The sequence below is a fragment of the Elaeis guineensis genome, chromosome 2 (genome assembly GCF_000442705.2).
Source record: "Elaeis guineensis isolate ETL-2024a chromosome 2, EG11, whole genome shotgun sequence".
In the NCBI taxonomy this organism is placed as follows: domain Eukaryota; kingdom Viridiplantae; phylum Streptophyta; class Magnoliopsida; order Arecales; family Arecaceae; genus Elaeis; species Elaeis guineensis.
The window spans coordinates 78,681,132-78,704,088 of NC_025994.2; the positions used below are offsets into that span (position 1 = coordinate 78,681,132).

Genomic DNA, 22,957 nt, shown 5'->3' on the forward strand with positions numbered 1-22,957 from the left:
ATTATTTTTAAAAAAATATATTTTTAAAAAATAAAAAATTAAAAAAATAAAAGTGTCATAAAGAAGTCAAAAATTTAAAAAAATAAAAAAAATAAAAATTATAATTTTAAATTTTAATTAAAATAAAATACATCATTTCAAATTACTTTCCCCATTTCAAATTAATTTTTTTAAAAAAAATTCAAACAAATAAAACAAATATCAAAAAAATTTATAAAAATAGGAAAAAAATGGTTAAAATGAGAAAAGAATAAAAATTATAATTTTAGTTATAAAAAATTTAAATTTAAATTTAAATTTAAATTTAAGAAAATAAAAGAAAAAATGCCATACAAAAAGTAAAAAAAAGAAAAAATGTAAAAAAATAAAAATTATAAATTAAAATTTTTTAAAAAAATGAAAATTTTAACTTTAATGAAAATAAAAAATATCATTTTAAATTACTTTTCCCATTTTAAATTATTTTTAAAAAAAAATATCTGAAAAAAAGAAAAAAATTGGTGTAAAAAAAATAAAAAACACCATAAAAAAGAAAAATGGGAAAAGAATTGAATTGAAAAAAATAGAAATTATAATTCTAATTTAAAAATAAAAATTGTAATTTTAAATTTAAAAAATTAAAAATTCTAATTATAATTCAGATAAAAAATTTAAAAAAAATAAAATTTGTAATTATTACTTAAAAAATTTAACTTTAATTCAAATAAAAAATTATCATTTCAAATTACTATGCCCATTTTAAATTAATTTTATTTATTAAAAAATCACATAAAAAAAGTAAAGAAAAATAAAAAAATTAAAAAAACTATAAAAAAAATTGAAGAAAAATGCTAAAGGGAATGGCGTTTTTCAAGCTTAAATTCCAAAAAAAAACCCCTCTCTCTCTCCTTCTTCTTCCTCTTCTCCGACTATCTCCGGCATTTTCTCCTCTCCGACGCACGGCGGCGACCTCCCGACGGTGGTGAGCTCCCTCCTCTCTCTTTCCTCTTCCTCTCTCTCTCTTCCTCTCTCCCTCTTCCTCTCTCTCTCTCTCTTTCCTTGGCCGTCGGTGATAGAGGGCCGATGGCAGGCCGACGTGCCCCGACGGTGGGCCCCGGCCCTCCCCTTCCCTTGGCGGCCCCCTCCTCTCCCTCTTCCTCTCTCTCTCTCTCCCTCTTTTTCCTTGGCCATTGGCGACAGAGGGCCGGCGGTGGGCCGGCGCACCCCGACGGTGGCCCCGACGACGGGCCCCGGCCCTCCCCTTCTCTTGGCCGGCCCCCTCCTCTCTCTCTCCCTCTTCCTCTCTCTCTCCCTCTTTTTCCTTGGCCGTCGGTGACAGAGGGCCGACGGCGGGCCGACGCGCCCTGGCGGCGGGCCCCGACCCTCCCCTTCCCTTGGCCGACCCCCTCCTCTCCCTCTTCCTCTCTCTCTCCCTCTTCCTCTCTCTCCCTCTTTTTCCTTGGCCGCCGGTGATAGAGTGCCGGCGGTGGGCCAGCACACCCCGACCCTCCCCTTCCCTTGGCCGGCCCCCTCCTCTCCCTCTTTCTCTCTCTCTGTCCCTTTTCCTCTCTCTCTCTCTCTTTATAGATTAATATAATTAACCTACAGAATTAATGCAATTTTTGAATGGGATAGAATCTATCTGTACCTATTTGTTGATGATATGATGCATTTATCATATAAATCTTTTGAAACGATAAAATAATTAGTAATACTAAATATTTTGACTTTGATTTTGTCATAGGTTTCTCCGAAAAAATGGCCAGTACTCGAGTTCGTATACTATTGTATTATGATGGCATGATACAGAATGATGAAACTGGTGTGCAGTACTGTCACCCTGCAAATCGGATGATTAGAGTATCTTCATCATTATCACGTCAAGAATTATTGGACCATTTATACAACAGTATTCCTGTAGACAAAGAAAAATATGAAATAAAATTGAAATGAAAATCTTCTAATCTGTCAGGACAGTTAATGCAGAGCAATTATATCTTAGTTCCAATTGATGACGATGAAGATGTCGAAGAAATACTGACTTTTCCTTTGAAATATGCAGAATATCAATTTTTAGAATTATATATTGAAAAGAAAGATGTACCGAGCTTTGGATACTATAGTCGGCTTTTAACTCAAGCGAACAATAATGTTGGGCCTTCCTCACCTTTTATAACTCCTATGGTGCAAACCGATAGTGTTGAGGCTGTATTTGTAGAACAATATTCCACTACTACCGGCCCTAGCTGTCCAATTATTCAGAGTCCTATGGTGACTTCTCTTGTGTCTTCTGCTATGGTGACTTCTCCTTTGCTAGAAGTAGTGGTAAGTGCGGGAGACGACACTCATATAGAAAACGATGACTGGGTAATCGGTGGAATAAATTCTGATAATCTAGGCTTTGAGTCAGATGAAAGTGGAGATGAAGACAGTAGCAATAATGATGATGATGGTGAAGATGAGAATGATGATGAAGATGTTTAGGCTAATATTAATGTGAGAGAACCTTAACCTCGTTTGCACGAACTCCCATAATTTTTTAACGATATAAATTTAGATGATAGTGGTTGTGTTAGTGCTGGTCAAAGATTGAACTCTGACTATCAATTTTGGGACTCCACGATGACTGAATTTGCTAAAGATTTAATGTTTGAGAGTAAAGATTATATAAGGAGAGCTATTGATCTTTTTCATATTATGCAGCATTGGACATATAATGTAGTTCAGTCGCATTCGAAATTATGATCCGTACGATGCGCATCATCAGATAATGCTCAAAATTGTAAATGGAGACTTCATGCTACATTATTGAAATATTATGAATATTTTCAAATCACAAAATATGAGGGTCCTCACACTTGTTTGTTTACGGGATTGAGTCGAGACCACAAACATGTCAATGGAAGGATGATTGGCACACTAGTCCAATATATTGTTGAGAAAGATCCCGGTGTCAAAGTTGAAGCTATTGTGGTAGCTGTTAATGATCAATTTCAATATACAGTGTCATACAGGAAAGCATGGTGTGGAAAGCAGAAGGCATTGATTGATATTTATGGAGAATGGGAGCCGTCTTATGCTAAATTATCCTATTATATGGCTGCACTTCAACATGTAAATTCTGGTACAGTTGTTTCATGAAATTTTTTTCAAACTGTGAATTTCAATGTCCGAGTTTTAAATTATATTTTCTGGACTTTCAAACCATCTATCCAGGATTTTACGTACTGCCGTCCTGTAATCAGTATTGATGGCATGCATTTGTATAGAAAGTTTAAAGGTAAGATATTAATTGTAACAGAAATTGATGTAGAGAATGGGATATTTTTATTAGCATATGCAATTGTGGATGAGGAGACGACTGCAAGTTGGAGTTGGTTTCTTTTCCAGCTCAGAACACATATCGTCAAAGATAGAAATGGAATATGCTTAATTTCTGACAGGCATCTAGGTATATTAAATGCCATTGTAGATGAGTCTATTGGATGGAGTCCATCATGTGCCTATCACCGATACTGCTTAAGACATATATGCAGTAATTTCAATACTCATTTTAAAAATATGCAGCTGAAAAGAGCAGTATGGTAAGTAGGAAGCGCTCATCAAGTTCGCAAGTTCAACTTTATCATGGGTAGGATCAAAATAGTGAATGAAGAGGCTTGGAGCTGGTTGTCCAAGATAGAAAAGGAGAAATAGATGTTGGCACATGATGATGGCCTGTGCTATGGTGTCTTAACTATAAATTTGTCGGAGATTTTTAACAGTATTTTATGAGGAGCTAGAAATGTGCCAATTACAGCTTGTGTTCAAATAACATTTTATCATCTTGTGACATACTTCAATACGAGGCATGCCCAAGCTTTAAGATATGTAGAGGAGAATCTAAATAATCTTTTTACTCCTCATGTTGCAATTAAGATTGCTGAAGATCAAGTTAAAGCTAACCAGCATCGAGTAACAGTATTCAACCTTCAAAGAGGTATATATGAAGTGCTTACGAGGAGAGCAAGCACAGGGTTACGAGGTGGAGAAAATTATCATACAGTTACTTTAGCTGAAAAAAATATTCTTATGAAAAGTAGAGCATGTACAAATATCCATGTTCACACGTTTTAGCTTTGTCAAGAAATTGCTGTACATTTTAGTGATTTTGTGGATGATGCATATATAATTACAGCATATATAAATGCTTGGAGTGGTGACTTTAATCTATTACCACATGAAGATTATTGGATGCATACACGTATGTTCAAATGTATTTCTGATCATCATCGTTTGAGACCCAAGCAGAAAGGTAGACTAAAGTCAATAAGACTACGAAATGAGATGGATGATGGCAAATAAGAAGTAAGAACCACTGTGGTATTTATAAGAAACAGGGTCATGACCACCGCCGCCGTCTTAGGATACTTCAACACACTTCAACTTCAAACAGTGGAAGAAATTAAAGGCTCCGAAGATGTATTTTCGTCATTGTTTTATGTATTTTTGTGAGATGAACTGAATTTTATGTTTAAGTTGTATTGTGTGACAATATTGTGTTTAAAATATATTTCTCATAAAATGAATGGCTATCATATCATATTTTTTATTTTTTAATACACTTATGATAATATCATTATTTTAGATTCATTAGCGTATTATGGCTTACGATCCACGATATCTCGATTCTCGAGACAGCAGTATTCTTACATTACAGGAGCACCATCAATCACAGACTATTTTAGATGACGGCGTAAGCATTCCAATCCTATTTACTATTTAATTTTTTTTTCAAAAATTATATACATTATCTAATTATTATATTTTATTGTAAGAGCCCAAACACCTTCGTCTACGACGATCTGATGCTGACTTCTGAAGGACAGAGGATATTCCACATAGAGTACTAGATTATTTACAATATCTTAGATTCTATGGAGTATATCGGATCGGTCGTATACAGATGGACGTTGGTCTTATTACTGCTTTGCTTGAGAGATAGCATCCAGAGACACACACATTTCATCTTTCATTTGGTGAGGCGACCATCACTTTACAGGATGTCAGCATCCTTACTAGACTACCAGTTGATAGTGATCCAGTTATCAGAGTTGATCCCACGCTTACCATTCTGGAGTGGCAGGCTTTGTGCTTGTGATTGTTTGAGCCCGACGCACACTTTTTTGATCATTCACAACTCAGGATTGAGTGTTTGGATGATCGTTATCGATATTTTCATATTGCGGATGATGCATCAGAGAAGATGGTGCAGCAGTATGTTAGAAGTCAGGTGCTACGATTATTAGGTGGTGTCCTGTTACCCGATACTTCATTGAATAAGATGAAGTTAATATTTTTGCCATTATTAGAGGATTTAGACTTCACTTGTAGACTCAGTTGGGGCAGTGCAGTACTAGCTTGCCTGTACAGAGCTATATATTGGGGTTCTTATGCTGATCAGAGCGAGATTGATAGTTATCTTGTATTATTACAGGTATGTGAATTAAAAATTTTTATTTTTATTATTCAATTATATTTTAAACATTGGGTATATCATGTATGATTTTTTTAAAATTTATATATTTGGATATGGGAGCGTATGCCGACTATCAATCCATTACGACAATAGTTGCTCGAGATGCCATCAAAGCAGTATGATCCTGATGTCCCATTCAGGCTGGACGGACCATTGGGATATAGGTATAAAAATATTATTATTTTTATTTGAAACCTACTATTTTTAATTCGATAAAATTTATTTAACATGAATAGATTGTGAAACAGATGGAACGTTGCATTCAACGTTCATCACGTATCGACGAGAGTAGCATGGATTTGTAGGTGCCAGTTGGATACATTAGTTGATACATATAGATGAAAAAATTTTAAATTTTTTGCAAATATCATTCTACAGTATTCATAATCTATTAAAATTTTAGCTTACTAATTTTTTTTATTTTAACTCTATCAGTTTTTGTGGGAGCTATATACAAATGAGATATTGGCTAAATTGCCGCAGATGTGTACAGTTGGATATGACATATGGATTGTTAGGGTGTCACTTATTTATTTTGATGTAGTAGAGTGGCATCTTTTCGATCGTGTCATGCAGTAGTTTGGTCAGATTCAGGGTATCCCAAAGCAGTTTGATACCAGCCAGAGACTTCATCGTATTGATCGACAAGGGAGAGCTCGTATTGACTGGCATATCAGACATGCAGAGTACATCGATATTTGAGATGCACGTCGAGATCACATTATTTATGGTGATCTCATTTTGAGAGATCATTCATATACCAATGACTACATGGCTTGATTTTTTAGCATTACAGTACGAGTCATTGGACAGCCTCGGTATGCAGTTCTCGAATACGAGGACGAGAGTTCTGTTGTGAGTCATTTGGTAAGACTACAAAAATTAGTTTATGTTGTTTGTGTTATATTTTTGTTTTATATTTTACAGTATATTGACTGTTTTATTTTTATTTTGTATACTGATTCTATGTCGGGTCTTATGTTGGACACTCGTCGTGCTTTATCTATGACTGATGAGGACGAACGGATTCGGATACTACGTGAGATAGAGAGAATAAGTTTCGAAATATTGGTGGCGATTGGTGTTGATCCATATAGCTGTGCGCCTTGGTTTGGAGCAGTCAATGCGCCAGATATGAGATATACGCCGCCACCATATGTTCCATATATGTCATCACCGCATATTCCGCAGATGTCATCACTAGATGCTGCACAGATGCCACCGCCTTTTGATCCATAGATGGCAGCGCCTTCTTCTTCCTACATCCCTCAGATGATATCACCGAATATCAGTTGGCCACATAAGTATGATACTTTCTTTTCAGGCCCATTCGTGTATCCAGATGAGAGGATTGAGCTGGTCGCTCAGTCCATAGATGATCCGACAGCATCCGTTATTCTTGAGCAGCATGACCAGCAGACCTCCTCCACTGATATAAGGGAGGAGCCATCACAGCAGGAGCAGGAGCAGCTGCCGAGGACCTTCCTGAGAAGGTCCAAACGACCACGGGCACCACAACGTCCTTGTGGGACTTAGTCTTTTTTAGATTTGTACTTAGTATTTTTGAAACTTTTATTGTACTATTTTTTATATGCTTAATATTTTTATTCTATTTAATATTATTAATTATTGATTTTATTTTATATTATTTAATTTCAAGTGATCAGATATTATGCTTTGTGGATATTGTTACACATACTCTAATATGTCTCAGAACATTAGGAGAAAAAAAATTATGCTAAAAGGACTATAGAAATTATAATATAAATAATAATAGTATACCAGATAATTTAATTATGAGATGAATCGGACCATACTGGTATATCTCGATCTGGTACGGGCACAAACAACTATGTACGGTGTGGTATTGAAAAAAATTTTGAATTAAAATTTTGAATTTTTTAAATTCAAAATTATAATTTTTATTTTTTTTATTTTTTTGATATTTTTTATGATATTTTTTATTTTTTTAACTCCCACAAATTTTTTTGGGATATTTTTTAAAAAAATTAATTTTAAATGAAAAAAATAATTTGAATTTATGTTTTTTATTTGAGTTAACATTTGAATTTTTATTTTTTTCCTCATTTTTTTCTCATTTTTTACTTCTTTGTTTGGAATATTTTTTTAAAAAAATAATTTGAAATGGGAAAAGTAATTTGAAATGATATTTTTATTTTAATTAAAATTAAAAATTTTATTTTTTTAAATTAAAAATTATAATTTTTATTTTTTTTCATAATTTTTAAATATTTTACTCTTTTATGGTACTTATTTTTTATTTTTTATTTTTTTTGACATATTTTTTTAAAAAAATTAATTTGAAATGGAGAAAATAATTTGAAATGATGGTTTTTATTTGAATTAAAATTAAAATTTTTATTTTTTTAAATTCAAAATTATAATTTTTATTTGGCTCTCATTTTTTTCTTTTTTTATGGTATTTTTTATTTTTTTAATTTTTTAAGATTTTTTTGAGATATTTTTTAAAAAAATAAATTTAAAATGGATAAAATAATTTAAAATTATTTTTTTATTTGAATTAAAATTAAAAATTTTTATTCTTTAAAATTCATTCAAAATTATAATTTTTATTTTTTCTATTTTTTTCTTCTTTTATGATATTTTTTAAAAAAAATTAATTTGAAAAGGAGATTGTAATTTGAAATGATGATTTTTATTTGAATGAAAATTTAAAATTTTTTTTTCTTAAATTTTAGAATTATAATTTCTATTTTTTAAAATTTTTAATGATATTTTTAATTTTTTTTACATAAATTTTTTTTAGATATTTTTTAAAAAAGATAATTTGAAATGGAGATACTAATTCTAAATGATAATTTTTATTTTTAACAAAATTAAAATTTTTATTTTTTTATAAATTTTATTTTTTTTATTTTTTTTCTATTTTTTACCATTTTTTTTTGGTGGAAAAAAATATCAAAAAATATGGCATTTTTAAAAACACCATATTTTTTGGTATTTTTATTTTTTATTTTTTTACATGATCTTCGTGGAAAATAGGGAGTGACGTGGCTATGATAAAATGCCATTCAAAATAGTATTTTACCGATTTTACATCATTTTGATAAATAAATTTAAAACTATATTATTTAGATAAATAATTTTTTTATATTAATTAGAAAAAAAACTCTACTTTCGTACCCTACTTTTCCTTCTCGCAAGAGCTTTGTCAGAGGTACCCCATTTTCTCTCTATAAAAACAATAAAAAGAAAAGGGTTCTCCATTGGACTCCAAATTTACCGCCCTCAGCATATCCAAAATCATGGAGGATTGGTACTGCAGATGAAAAAAATTTCATAAATTTTGTTTTTCAAAATAATTATTTTCTAATCATGAAATCATGTCAATCTTCAATAGATATATTTTATATTATCGTTTTTCCCATGCAGCCCCTCCCTCGTCTGTTTTTTTTTTTTTTTTTAATGTAACGGGAGGCAAGACAACCATCTTGATTTTATTAATAGAGAGTAGCAAAAGGATGTACAACAATGGGAGTAAATATTTATTTTTTCTATAAATCAAACAAAATAGAATCCCCAAGATACATACAAACAAATCTAGGATATTCAACTCAGAGTGTAGTTTAATTGTACATAACTGAAAATCTCATATAAAGACACAAGAAAATAAACAATGCTTTTGAAAATCCAAAAATAGAACGAAGCTCGTTGTCCTCAGTAGCACCTATGCAATTGTAGCCTGAAAAATCTGAAACATCAACTTTTAGATTTGCAATCTCTCAGTAGCATCGCATCACAACCGATTGATGCTGAAGCAGAATTTGTAGATTCCTCCATAGCTTTTTATGACCATCCTGGCTCTTAGGAGTATATAAATGATGCCAATAATGCTATGAATGCAAGATTTTTGTTGCAATTAAGATTGCTGAAGATCAAGTTAAAGCTAACCATCATCGAGTAATAGCATTCAACCTTCAAAGAGGTATATATGAAGTACTTACGAAGAGAGCAAGCGCAGGGTTACGAGGTGGAGAAAATTTTCATACTGTTACTTTAGCTGAAAGAAAATGTTCTTGTGGAAAGTGGAGCATGTACAAATATCTATGTTCACATGTTTTAGCTGTGTCTCAAGAAATTACTGTACATTTTAGTGGTTTTGTGAATGATGCATACACAATTACAGCATATATGAATGCTTGGAGCGGTGACTTTAATCCATTACCACACGAAGATTATTGGATGCATACACGTATGTTCAAATGTATTCCTGATCATCATTGTTTGAGACTCAAGCAGAAAGGTAGACCAAAGTCAACAAGACTACGAAATGAGATGAATGATAGGCAAATAAGAAGTAAGAACCACTGTGGCATTTGGAGGGAACAGGGTTATGACCACCGTCGCTGTCCTAGGATACTTTAACATACTTCAACTTCAAGTAGTGGAAGAAATTAAAGGCTCCGAAGACTTATTTTCATCATTATTTTATGTATTTCTGTGAGATTGTATTTGAATATACGTGTTTAATATCCTGAGATGAACTGAATTTTGTATTTAAGTTGTATTGTGTGATAATATTGTGTTTAAAATATATTTCTTTTAAAATATATTGTATCTTATTTTTTAATACACCTGTGATAATATCATTATTTTAGATTCATTAGCGTATTATGGCTTACGATCCGTGGTATCCCGGTCCTCGAGACAGCAGTATTCTTACATTGCAGGAGCACCATCGATCACAGACTATTTTAGATGGCGATGTAAGCATTCCAATCCTATTTACTATTTAATTTTTTTTTGAAAAAATTATATATATTATCTAATTATTATATTTTATTGTAGGAGTCCAGACACCTTCGTCTATGACGATCTGATGCTGACTTCTGGAGGACAGAGGACATCTCACATAGAGTGCTAGATTATTTACGATATCTTGAATTTTATGGAGTATATCAGATTGGTCGTATACAAAAGGACGTTGGTCTTATTACTGCTTTGCTTGAGAGATGGCATCTAGAGACACATATTTCATCTTCTATTTGGTGAGGCGACCAGATGAGAGGGTTGAACGGATCTCTCAGTCCGTAGATGATCCGATAGCATCAGTTATTCCTGAGTAGCATAATCCGCAGTATCCTCCACTGATATAGGGGAGGAGCCATCACAGCAGGAGCAGCCGGCAAGGACCTTCCTGAGAAGGTCCAAGTGACCATGAGCACCGCGACGTCCTTGTAGGACTTAGTCTTTATTATATTTGTACTTATTATTTTTTATATTTTTATTATACTATTTTTTGTATGTTTGATATTTTTATTCTATTTAATAATATTAAATATTAATTTTATTTTATATTATTTAATTTTAAGTGATCGGATATTATGCTTTGTGCATATGAATACACATACTCGAATGTGTCTCAGAATATTAGGAGAGAAAAAGTTATGCTAAAAGGATTATAAAAATTATAACTTAAATAATAATAATATATCGAATAATTTAATTATGAGATAAATCGGATCGTATTGGTACATCTCGATTTGATACAGGCACGAACAGGTACGTACGGTGTGGTAAGGGAAAAAAAATTAATTAATTTTAAATAGAAAAAGTAATTTGAAATGATGTTTCTTATTTGAATTATATTTTTTATTTTAATTAAAATTAAAAATTTTATTTCTTCCAAATTTAAAATTATAATTATAATTTTTTTCTATTTTTTATATTTATAGCTTATTTATGGTACTTTTTATTTTTTTAATTTATTATTTTTTTGATATTTTTTTTAAAAATTTAATTTTAAATGAGAAAAGTAAGTTGAAATGATAATTTTTATTTGAATTAAAATTAAAATATTTTTTAAATTCAAAATTATACCTTATATTTTTTTACCATTTCTTTCTCATCTTTTCTTTTTTTATGGTATATTTTATTTCTTTAATTTTTTAAGATTTTCTTTGAAATATTTTTTTAAGAAAAAATTTAAAAAGGAGAAAATAATTCAAAATTATTTTTTTATTTGAATTAAAATTAAAATTTTTATTTTTCAAATTTTAAATTTTAAATTTATATTTTTTTCTCATTTTTTCCCTTTTTGATCTTTTTGGCATTTTTTTATGTATTTTCTTCCTTTATTTAAAATATTTTTTAAAAAATTAAATTTAAATTAATTTAGTCATTTAAAATGATGTTTTTTATTTGAATTATAATTAAAATTTTTATTTCTTAAAATTCAAAATTATAAATTTTATTTTTAAATTAGAATTACAATTCCTATTTTTTTTCAATTCTATTTTTTTCTCTTTTTTCTTTTTTATGTTATTTTTTATTTTTTTACATCAATTTTTTTCTTTTCTTCAGATATTTTTTTCAAAAAATAATTTGAAGAGATAAAATAATTTGAAATTATATTTTTTATTTGAATTAAAGTTAAAATTCTTTTTTTTAATTTTTAATTTATAATTTTTAATTAAAATTTATAATTCTTATTTTTTTCTTATTTTTTTCTCTTTTTTTTCTTTTTCTATGATACTTTTAATTTTTTAAATTTTTAAGATTTTTGTTTAGATATTTTTTAAAAAAAATTAATTTGAAAAGAAAAAATAATTTAAAATTATGTTTTTTATTTTAATTAAAAATTCAATTTTTATATTTTAAATTTCATTCAAAATTAAAATTTTTATTTATTTCTAAATTTAAAATTATATATTTTATTTTTTTCTCATTCTTTTTCATTTTTTTAGTTATTTAAAATGATATTTTTATTTAAATTATAATTAGAATTTTTATTTCTTAAAATTTAAAATTATAAATTTTGTTTTTCAATTAGAATTACAATTATTTTTTTTTCAATTCTATTTTTTTCTTTTTTTCTTTTTTATGGTATTTTTTATTTTTTTACAATATTTTTTTTTCTTCAGATAATTTTTTAAAAAATAATTTGAAATAGACAACGTAATTTGAAATGATATTTTTTATTTGAATTAAAGTTAAAATTCTTGATTTTTTTAAATTTTAATTTATAATTTTTTTCACATTTTTTCGTCTTTTTTTCACTTTTTTATTTCATTTATTTTTTTATCAAAATTAAATTCAAATTCAAATTTTAATTTTTTTAATTCAAATTTATAATTATATAATTTTTCTATTTTTTTATTTTTTTTCTATTTTTATGAAATTTTTTTAGGCTACTTTTTTTATTTGTTTGTAATATTTTTTAAATAAATTAATTTAAAATTGAGAAAGTAATTTGAAATGATATTTTTTATTTTAATTAATTTTAAAAATTTTATTTCTTTTAAATTTTAAATTATAATTTTTATTTTTTTTATTTTTGATTTTTTAATGGCATTTTTTTTATTTTATTTTTTTGAACATTTTTTTTTTAAAAAATTAATTTGAAATGGGGAAAGAATTTGAAATGATGTTTTTGAATTAAATTTAAAATTTTTATTTTTTTAAATTTAAATTTATAATTTTTATTTCTTTCGCATTTCTTTCACATTTTTTCTTTTTCTATGATATTTTTAATTTTTTAAATTTTTAAGATTTTTGTTTAGGTATTTTTTAAAAAAAATTAATTTGAAAAGAAAAAAATCATCTAAAATTATTTTTTTATGTGAATTAAAAATTTAAATTTTTATATTTAAATTTTATTCAAAATTAAAATTTTTATTTATTTATAAATTTAAAATTTAAAATTTTATTTTTTTCATTTTTTTTCATTTTTTTTGGAGAGAAATTAGAAAATGTCATTTTCAATGGTATTTTTAAAAACACCATTTAAAATGGTATTTTTTATTTTTTTTTGGACGACGCCTACCTGGGAAATGTGAGTGACGTCGTTTGGATAAAATGTCATTCAAAATGACGTTTTATCTTTATTTTTTTACATTAAATTCATAAATAAATTAAAATTTATATTATTTAAATAAATTTTTTTTTTTTTTTTTGTATTATTTAGGAAAAGGACTCTAAAGTCAAGGGGATGTCATGTGGTAGCTCCGGTAAATGCTTCATTCCGGAGGATTAAACTCTGGAATCTACCCAAGCGTATGCGCTACGGTGACGAGCTGTAGTCAGCCGAGATGACCCCTTAGTATCCATCTTGTGCTTACGGCTTTATTCATTGAAGTGAAAAAGCCAGTTGGACAGAGTTCTGTTCCCCACCATCCATCTACTTTCGTGTCCTACTTTTCCTTCTCGCAAGAGCTTTGCCAGAGGTACCCCATTTTCTCTCTGTAAAAACAATAAAAAGAAAAGGGTTCTCCGTTGGACTCCAAATTTACCGCCCTCAGCGTATCCAAAATCATGGAGGATTGGTACTGCAGATGAAAAAAATTTCATAAATTTTGTTTTTCAAAATAATTATTTTCTAATCATGAAAACATGTCAATCTCCAATAGATATATTTTATATTATCGTTTTTCCCATGCAGCCCCTCCCTCGTCTGTTTTTTTTTTTTTTTTTTAATGTAACGGGAGGCGAGACAACCATCTTGATTTTATTAATAGAGAGTAGCAAAAGGATGTACAACAATGGGAATAAATATTTATTTTTTTCCTAAATCAAACAAAATAGAATCCCCAAGATACATACAAACAAATCTAGGATATTCAACTCAGAGTGTAGTTTAATTGTACATAACTGAAAATCTCATATAAAGACACAAGAAAATAAATAATGCTATTGAAAATCCAAAATAAAATGAAGCTCGTTGTCCTCAGTAGCACCTATGCAATTGTAGTCTGAAAAACCTAAAACATCAACTTTTAGATTTGCAATCTCCCAGTAGCATCGCATCACAACCGATTGATGCTGAAGCAGAATTTGTAGATTCCTCCATAGCTTTTCATGACCATCCTGGCTCTTAGGAGTATATAAATGATGCCAATAATGCTATGAATGCAAGATTTTTTCTAGAAGAGCATATTTAGAACAAATTTTGTTCATAAAGATTCTTGAGTTTCGTTTATGCCAAATCTCCTAGCAGAGTGCAGTCATTAATTGATCTGTAGCTTTTCTTCTGGATTTGTCAATTTTTTTTCTCCTCCAATCAATTCACATGACATGCAAAATTTGGGACCATCCTCTAATATTGAGATGAACTTTCAATGCCATCCAAATAGGACAGACAAAAGGGCATCCGACCAAAAGATGAGAGAAAGTTTTCGAGTTAGCTCCACAGAGGGGCAACCAAAATTACCAAACTAGCCTTTTTTGATCAACACCTCTTCAGTATGGAGCCAATTTCAAAGAACGAGCTACAAGAACACTTTCATTTTCTTTCATATTGCAGCTTTTCAAATAACTTAATAGTAAAGGCAATGCAATTCACTATTATTTATGAATTTGTATAGTGAATCCATAGAGAACAAATAATTAAAGATAAGTTTCCATATTGGGACATCCGTTTTTCGGCACGTTATGCGAACAAATCAGCAGTTACGTGTTGTCCTCCTACACCACCGGCATGTCTTCCAAAATCACCGGGTGGATTACCGTGGTCGACTTATTTGCAATATATGAAAGACGAGATTATGACCCCTCCGGTTTTGTGGGAATGCGTTGTCTTTTGCCAGCAAGCTAACATAACCGGGTGCTCTGTCGGTCAGTACTTATCCTTTGAAACGTTGGCGTAACGATGGGCTTTTGTTGAACGATTGGACAGAGCGGCTACAAATTTCTCACGCAGACATCCAGTTCGGATCCCGCGATACGTGTTTTGCACGATCTATCTCGGTGATGAATGATGTGGTGGTGACCCAGCACTGTACAGCTTTCTGCGGTACGAACACGCGTAGGGGAGGATCCCGACTGGATGCCATGGAGTCAATGCCGTTGCTCTCGTTTCATATTAGATTTCCTACTCTAATATCATCGCTAACAGCCTGTGAGAGAAATCAGTTTCTAGCGCTCTCTTCCTTTGCTCCCAGTCCCAGCGAGTCTAGGAAGAACATGGCGATGATATTGGACACTTTTGTCTCGAGATTTACTGAACTACTAGCTGAGTTGGCGAGGGAAGAGGTTGACATGCTCTTGGGTGTACCTGGCGAGATCAAAAAGCTCCAGAACAAGCTCCGTAAGATCAGCAAAGTCCTTGCTGATGCTGAGAGGAGGAGGATTAATGATGAAGCCATGGATGACTGGCTCAAGGAGCTCAAGGATTTTATGTACGATGCTGATGACATCCTCGACCTCTGTCGCATCGAGGCCAACAAGTGTAGCGAAGGACCTTCCTCCACTTCTTCGGTACGCTTCTACTTTCCCTTTCTTTCTTGGATCCGAAAGCCTCTGGTTGCTCATGAGATTGGCACGAAAATTAGAGAACTCAATCTGAAGCTTGAGGAGATCTCGAGGGGGAGGTCTGAATTCAATCTCGAACTCACTTCTCCTGACAAGCATCAAGTGACATTTCAAATTAGTCGCAAGACATCTCCGGTAGTTGAGATTGATACTGTAGGATCTAGAATCGAGGAGGACACTCAGAGCTTGGTTGATTTGCTAATTAAGGATGACAGACGGAGAAACATTCTTGTTTTTGCAATTGTAGGTGCAGGGGGGATTGGCAAGACCACACTTGCTCAAAGGATATATAATCACCAGAGGATTCAGGATGAGTTCTCGGTGAAGAAGTGGGTGTGTGTATCGCAGGAGTTTGATGAGATAAATTTGCTGAAGGATATTTTTGGTGGCGCCAAGGATGATCTTGCCGAGAACCAGAGTAGGTCATTGCTTGAGCCCAAAGTCCAGAGCAATCTTGGGGGTAAGAAGTTGTTTCTTATTCTTGATGATGTTTGGACTGCAAATGTTTGGTGTGACTTGTTGCATAACACATTAAATAGTTGTGCTGCTGGCAGTAGGATCCTTGTCACAACAAGAAATGAACAGATTGCGATGCAGATGACGGCAGTGAACATCCATCACGTCCACAAACTCTCTTTAGAAGATAGTTGGTTATTGCTTTGCAAAAAAGTGGTCCTGACAGGAAAGGAGGGAGAGATCCACATCTGGGCTTCCTGAGGAGGTCAAAGGAGCATTATATTTGAGTTACGAAGACCTACCAAGCTATCTGAAGCAATGTTTTATATACTGCTCATTAATTCCCGAAGACCATCTAATCCCCATGTGTATTATTACTGCACTTTGGATCGCTGAGGGATTTGTAAAGGCTGAGGGGAATTTGACGATGGAAGAGACAGCAGAAGAGTACTACAGAGAGCTAATTATGCGAAATCTTCTGCAGTCATATTATGAAGAGTACTACAAGATGCACGACCTTCTGCATTGTCTTGCTCGGTATCTGGCACGAGATGAGAGCTCGGTTGTCAGGAAGGTGCACGAAGTACGCAGCAGTAACGGGCCGATGAAGCTGCGCCGTCTATATGTGATGGACTATGAAATGACCGACATCACTTATGTCTTGGCAAAACAGAACTCGCGGAGGACTTTAATGTGGAAACGTAGCCCCATGTCTGAGACTCAGATGGATGTTCTTTTTAATAAACTTTCTCATTTAAGAGTATTGGATATCTCTCGCTCGGAAATTCAGAGAGTACCAGATTCCTTGTGTATCCTCGTACATTTGAGGTACCTCAATATCTCAGGAACCAAGATAAGCGTGTTACCAGAAACCATAGGGAATCTCAGAAACCTACAATTCTTGATTATCATGGGATGTTGGTTCCTTTCTCGCCTTCCCAACAGTATCGTGAATCTACACATCCTGAGGAGTCTCGATCTTGAAGGCACGGGGGTGGTTGGGATGCCGGAAGGTCTAGGAAGGCTTCAAAATCTTCATCTACTGCATGGTTTTAAGCTGCAGAGGAACAGGTCAGAGGGATGGTGCATGATGGAAGAACTACGATCCCTCTCGCGTCTCACGGATCTCTCAATCGATAGATTGGAGCGTACATCCAGCATCTCCGAGGCAAGAGCAGCCGAACTTGGAAGCAAGCCCAAGCTTAGGATACTCCGGCTAAGTTGCACGCTAGACCCTCAACCCAGCGAGAAGGAGAAGAGGAGAATCGAGGAGGTGTTTGAAGAGCTCCACCCTCCACCTTGCTTGGAAGAACTGCAGATCACGCGTTACTTCGGTCGTGAGTTCCCAAAATGGATGGCAGAGACATCTTCATCAACATCGGTTCTCTTATCAAACTTGAGGCGGTTGTGTCTGTCTGGTTGCAATTATTGTGAGAGACTTCCACCTTTTGGGCTGCTCCCCAATCTGGAAGGTCTTTGCATTTGGGATGCTGCGGCAGTCATAGACGTTGGACCTGAATTTTTGGTTGGTACCTGTAGAGCAGGAGTAGATTCTTCCATGCACGCATTCCCCACGCTGGAGGCACTAGAGTTCCATTATATGCCTAATTGGCAGAAATGGCGCTGGGATAAAGGAACGCAAGCAATGCCACGTCTGAAGTACCTGAAACTTTGGGAGTGCCCCAAGTTGATGTCTCTTCCTGAGGGACTCCTGTTCCATGCAACCTCTCTAACAACATTGGTTATCTCTTGGGCCAAAAGCCTAACAACAATTGGGAACCTCCTTTCGCTCCAAGAATTGTATATAATAAACAATCCCAACCTGGAGAAGGTTTCAGACCTCACCGCACTCACAACCCTCGAGGTTGCCTATTGCCCGGCATTGCAGGTGGTGGACAATCTTCAATCCTTGAAAAGAATGAAAGTGCTCCATTACGAAATGAAATCGCTCCCGTTGTACTTGCTGAAAAGGATACATAGATCTACCACAAAAAGAAAAAGGAAAGGAGTACTCACAGCTCATCTGGAGAAGCTGGAGATCCGGTGCAGCATGGAACTGATAAGAAATATTTGCCAACGCAACAGCCGGGAGTGGCAAATAATCCAAGGCATCCAGCAGGTGCATGTATACTCAGAGGATGAATCGGTGCATGCCTTCTATAACAAGTCCCCCTTCAGATTCACTACAAATTTCAACAACATCACCACCAGCAGCAGTTGCGAGATGCCCTCAAGTAGCGGTGGCGTTGCTCTCTGATCCATGCCTCCATACTCCATTTCAACCATGGTTTCGGTTCTTTCCAGGTATATACCTTGCCCTGGCCTGTCTTCATTTTTATGTTTCTTTTCTTTCTTTCCTTCCATGGCAGGTTATATTCTTCAATCATAGCAACAGCTTTAGAGATCCCTACATTGCAATAGCAGCCGGCTAAACTATTTGTCCAATTCTTAATTCACGCACAAAATATTCCTTGATACATGTTTTAAAATTTATTTTGATGGATTCTTATAATGGAGAAAATTTGTTAGAATTATTTTTCTGAGGAAAAATCTGATAGGATCGTTAGGCAGAGCATATAAATGAAATAGAAGAACAGGGACCCCTTGCTTCATTTTAGCCACTGGACTTAGCTATTGGATCTTTAATTTTCTTTTGGATACTGATGAAAACATCTGTTCTTAAGGATTTGGTTTCTAATGACATGCAGAAACTGGAAATTACAGATTATTATCGACACCGGAGAAATTATAATCAGTTAAAGAAGAATTCCGTGTGGCATACGCATTAGAAATCTCAAAAACTTGGCAGCAGTTTTGTAGCTTTGATTTTTCTCCGTCGACCCTCTGATCCACCATCTTCTTTGGCCTTCACCGGTTCCCTAACCTCCGATCGGCGTCGGACCATCGTCTTTCTCCTCGCCGGATCTCGGAGACTGAGCAAAGTTTTCTGCATCCTCTGTTCCTTGTCCGAAGCCATCCTCCACTCTTTTGAGGTAACCCCTTTATTTATTTATTTTTTCTGAGTTCTCCTCCCCTGGTTCAATTCCCTTCTCTTTGTGGATGGCTTGTTGAGGCCGTAGGTTCGATGGTCGATCCCGAACATTGGTTGTGGCCTTGATCCGAAACAAGGCATTCCCGGCTGTCTGAAACAGAACCTGAGACAGATTCGCTTCGCTGGGTTTTCCCCCCACCCGACTTCCTTTGTGGCTGCTGGCATCCTCGCTAGCTTGGCCGTCCGCCCGGCGGCTGACAGAGATGCCTCCCGCAGCCGGTGGGGGGCCGGGATCTCTGCCTACGGTCATAGCACAATACCATACCCCTATTTTTTTCCTTGGGTTGGCCGCCCCTCGTGGTCCCCGTCGCCGTCGCCGTTCCCGTTCCCATGCCACCTTTGTGACCGGCGGCCCCTATTCCGTCTCTCTCTCTCTCCCCCTGCCGTTGAAGGTGATCCCTTCCCGTTTCTTCCTCCCTTACCCTTTTTCCTCTCTCAATGCTATCCCACCGTTAGATTTCCATGATGATCACCACCAATGTACCTTAATCTAGACCCAATGGATCGAGCCATATTCCCACTTAGATCGGTCCTTTTTCCTCTCTCAATGCTATCCCACCGTTAGATTTCCATGATGATCACCACCAATGTACCTTAATCTAGACCCAATGGATCGAGCCATATTCCCACTTAGATCGGTCCATTGCCTCCGCCTCGTTGGGGGCTAGTCTTGTCCACTTGCGTAGTCGCCTCAAATTTTGATAATATTAAATTTTATAGTCATCCCAGCGGAGAGCTGTATAGCATGGTTTCTGCATCCAATCTTTTAGGGATGTTCAGTTCGTAAGAATCAGAATAGTTTGAAATTAGAATCAAAATGATAAATTTTTTAAAATATTTGACTCAAAATTATAATCGAAATTAAAATTAAAATAAAATTTTAAATTTATAGGAAAAAATAAAAATTAAATTCTATATAAATTGAATTATTTCCATTTTATCTTAGAATCGGAATCGGAATAGAACTTCTTTCAACTAAATAATTAGAATGAAAGTCATCCATTTTGATTCTGATTTCAGATCCTCACTCTTCCTAACAAAACATCTCTTTAGATTATGATAAAAATCTTAATTTTTTTCTTATAATTAATTTATTTAAAATATATTTAAATTAGTGAAAATTTGTGAGCATAGAATTTTAGTAAATTTTGTTGGCGGGATAACTTAATTATATACTAAATACTGACATTAAATTTATTAAAAATTATTAGCGGCCTGCTTGCTTAAGCTTGTGAGGTGCATTATTGGATTGGTGGTCGACTGAGGTAAGAATTCATTTTGCTTGTTCTGCCACGTGCGCGCACTCACACATATATTTTGTATTTATTATTTTAAGTGCATTTGAATTCGTATGCATCATAATATAATCATGTTTGGATGCCATCATTGTTTAAATGGATTACAAATCTAGCATAAGCTAAAGATTAATTGAAAAGAGATATGAGACTAGTCATGACAGTCAACCACGGGTTGGAATGTGGTATGTGAATAGGCAGCTAAAGGTAGGACCATGGTACTTGAATAGCTAACCAAATACTATAATGTATTGTATGAATAGCCAGCCGCAGCCAGAAATATGGTGCACATAGCCAATTATGGGTGGGAACAAGACATGATTCATCGGGCACAAGCAAGAGCAAGGCATGGCAAGTCCAATATCGACAAGACGATTGGATATCCCAGCATTGTCACAGAGTTTCACTTGGAATAATCAATGAAAATATAATTAATTTAAAATATGGCTGAGATAATTACTTCGATTAGCATATTTTGGTGTATATTTGATTTGTCACATAACATTCACATTTGATTATTGCTCGTTTGATAATACAGACATGTCTTAATATTATACTCAATACATGCAACAGCTATATTGTTTAAATTACACATCATTGAATTATGTATATTAGTGTACTAGCATAGGGGATTTCTTACCGAGCTAGCGAGCTCATATCAGTACCTTGTTTTTCTTTTCAAAGCCTCTAAGATCTTAGCTCTTGGCTGAAGTTGGGTCTGCTAGAGGGAAATAAAAGAAGAAATAAACGAATTTGATGTCACTGGATAATCATATGTTTGTACTTGAATTACTGTTGGTATTGAGTAAGCTTGCTATCTCCGAAATGATCTTTTGTTGTGAAAATGTTCTAGCAAGCCTTGCATATTGTCTTGGGGCCTTGCCCTAGGGAACATATGACCAGATAACATGGTCAATTTGGGTGACAATTTGGAGCGTGACAACCATTTTTGGCCATAATAATAATAATAATAATAATAATAATAATAATAATAATAATAATAATAATAATAATAATAATAATAATAATAATAATAAAATAACAAAACAAAAAAAAATGCTCTTCTTATTTCACCTAAAAAAAAATTCATTTTAATAATTTCCTTGGTTGATATATTCTGTTAGAAGCTGATTTTCCTTTTATTCCACATCTTAATTTGCAGCATTTATGACAATTCCTGTTGGATTTACTTGCTATATGCACCTCCGTTGCTGGTATAATGAATACTTGATTTCATGCAATCCACTTATCTATATATATTTCTTGCCCGATGGTGGGGAACCTTAGCAAAATGATGGTCGTTTGCATTGCTATCTTTGACTCCAGAGTGATGTAAGTACCAGCAGAACTATCATTGATTGTGCCATTTTGATGCCTGATCCGGTAGCTTACGTATATGATCTTATTTCTTTGCGCCATGAATGAATGGGGAATTTATGGGTCGAGAATAATGAGGACTGGGAGGCTATAAATCTATGACCGTCTGAGAAGATTAAATTGTTGTAGTTCATATTGCTTAGAATGGCTAACAGAAAGTTATCAATGGAGTAGTATTGCCGGGTTCCCCAATCTTCCAATTCAACCTTCAGAAGACTACCAGGATTATCCCAGCTGATTGCTTCGATTTCAGAGGTTTTGTGGTGGTAAAAGGCTCATAGCAAATTAAAATGTTTAGCAAGGAAATTATGTAGTGGAATCCTATTCGGAAATTCAGAATCAAGTTCAGTTGTTCAGACTTCAAGGATCGTGCATGTGCTTCAGATGCGTATCAGTTCACATGTCTAAGCCTCAAGTTTCAACAGATGTTTCACAGAAATTTCAGCAACAAAACTTAAAGTGGATTCTGTTGTGCACACGTGTTAAGGTTACGGATACCTTTTTCTCTCCACCGTCGCAAAGTATTGTCCGCTTTCCCCGACGGCGCCGCCCTACGGGCCGCACGCGATCGACAGGTCACGGTTTTGTCCTATCTACCCCTCTGGGCAAAAGGCGCCTCGCGAGGTAAGAGGCGGGCCGCACTACTTAAGCACATGCACACACCAGAGTTGCCCGATGTGGGACTATTAAGGGAGGTCCCCCCACAGCCTGCCCACAACAGATGCCCCCCACTCTGGAGGGTGCAGGTGTTGAGCGACAGGGGGCGGGTTACCCCTTCCTGGCGCGCCACTGTTGTGCACACGTGTTAAGGTTACGGATACCTTTTCCTCTCCACCGTCGCAAGGTATTGTCCGCTTTCCCCGACGGCGCCGCCCTACGGGCCGCACGCGATCGACAGGTCACGGTTTTGTCCTATCTACCCCTCTTGGCAAAAGGCGCCTCGCGAGGTAAGAGGCGGGCCGCACTACTTAAGCACATGTACACACCAGA

At 34.1% G+C, this 22,957-nt stretch overlaps 1 protein-coding gene across 1 annotated transcript; it reads left to right on the plus strand.

The window, feature by feature from the left end:
- The first annotated feature begins 14,841 nt into the window (after window positions 1-14,841).
- Window positions 14,842-18,500, plus strand: LOC105036368 (putative disease resistance protein RGA3). The gene is given in 2 exon segments (XM_029262194.2): window positions 14,842-16,482; window positions 16,484-18,500. Coding segments are annotated over 2 exon segments (3,273 nt in total). The 5' UTR covers window positions 14,842-15,226.
- Window positions 18,501-22,957: the final 4,457 nt, after the last annotated feature.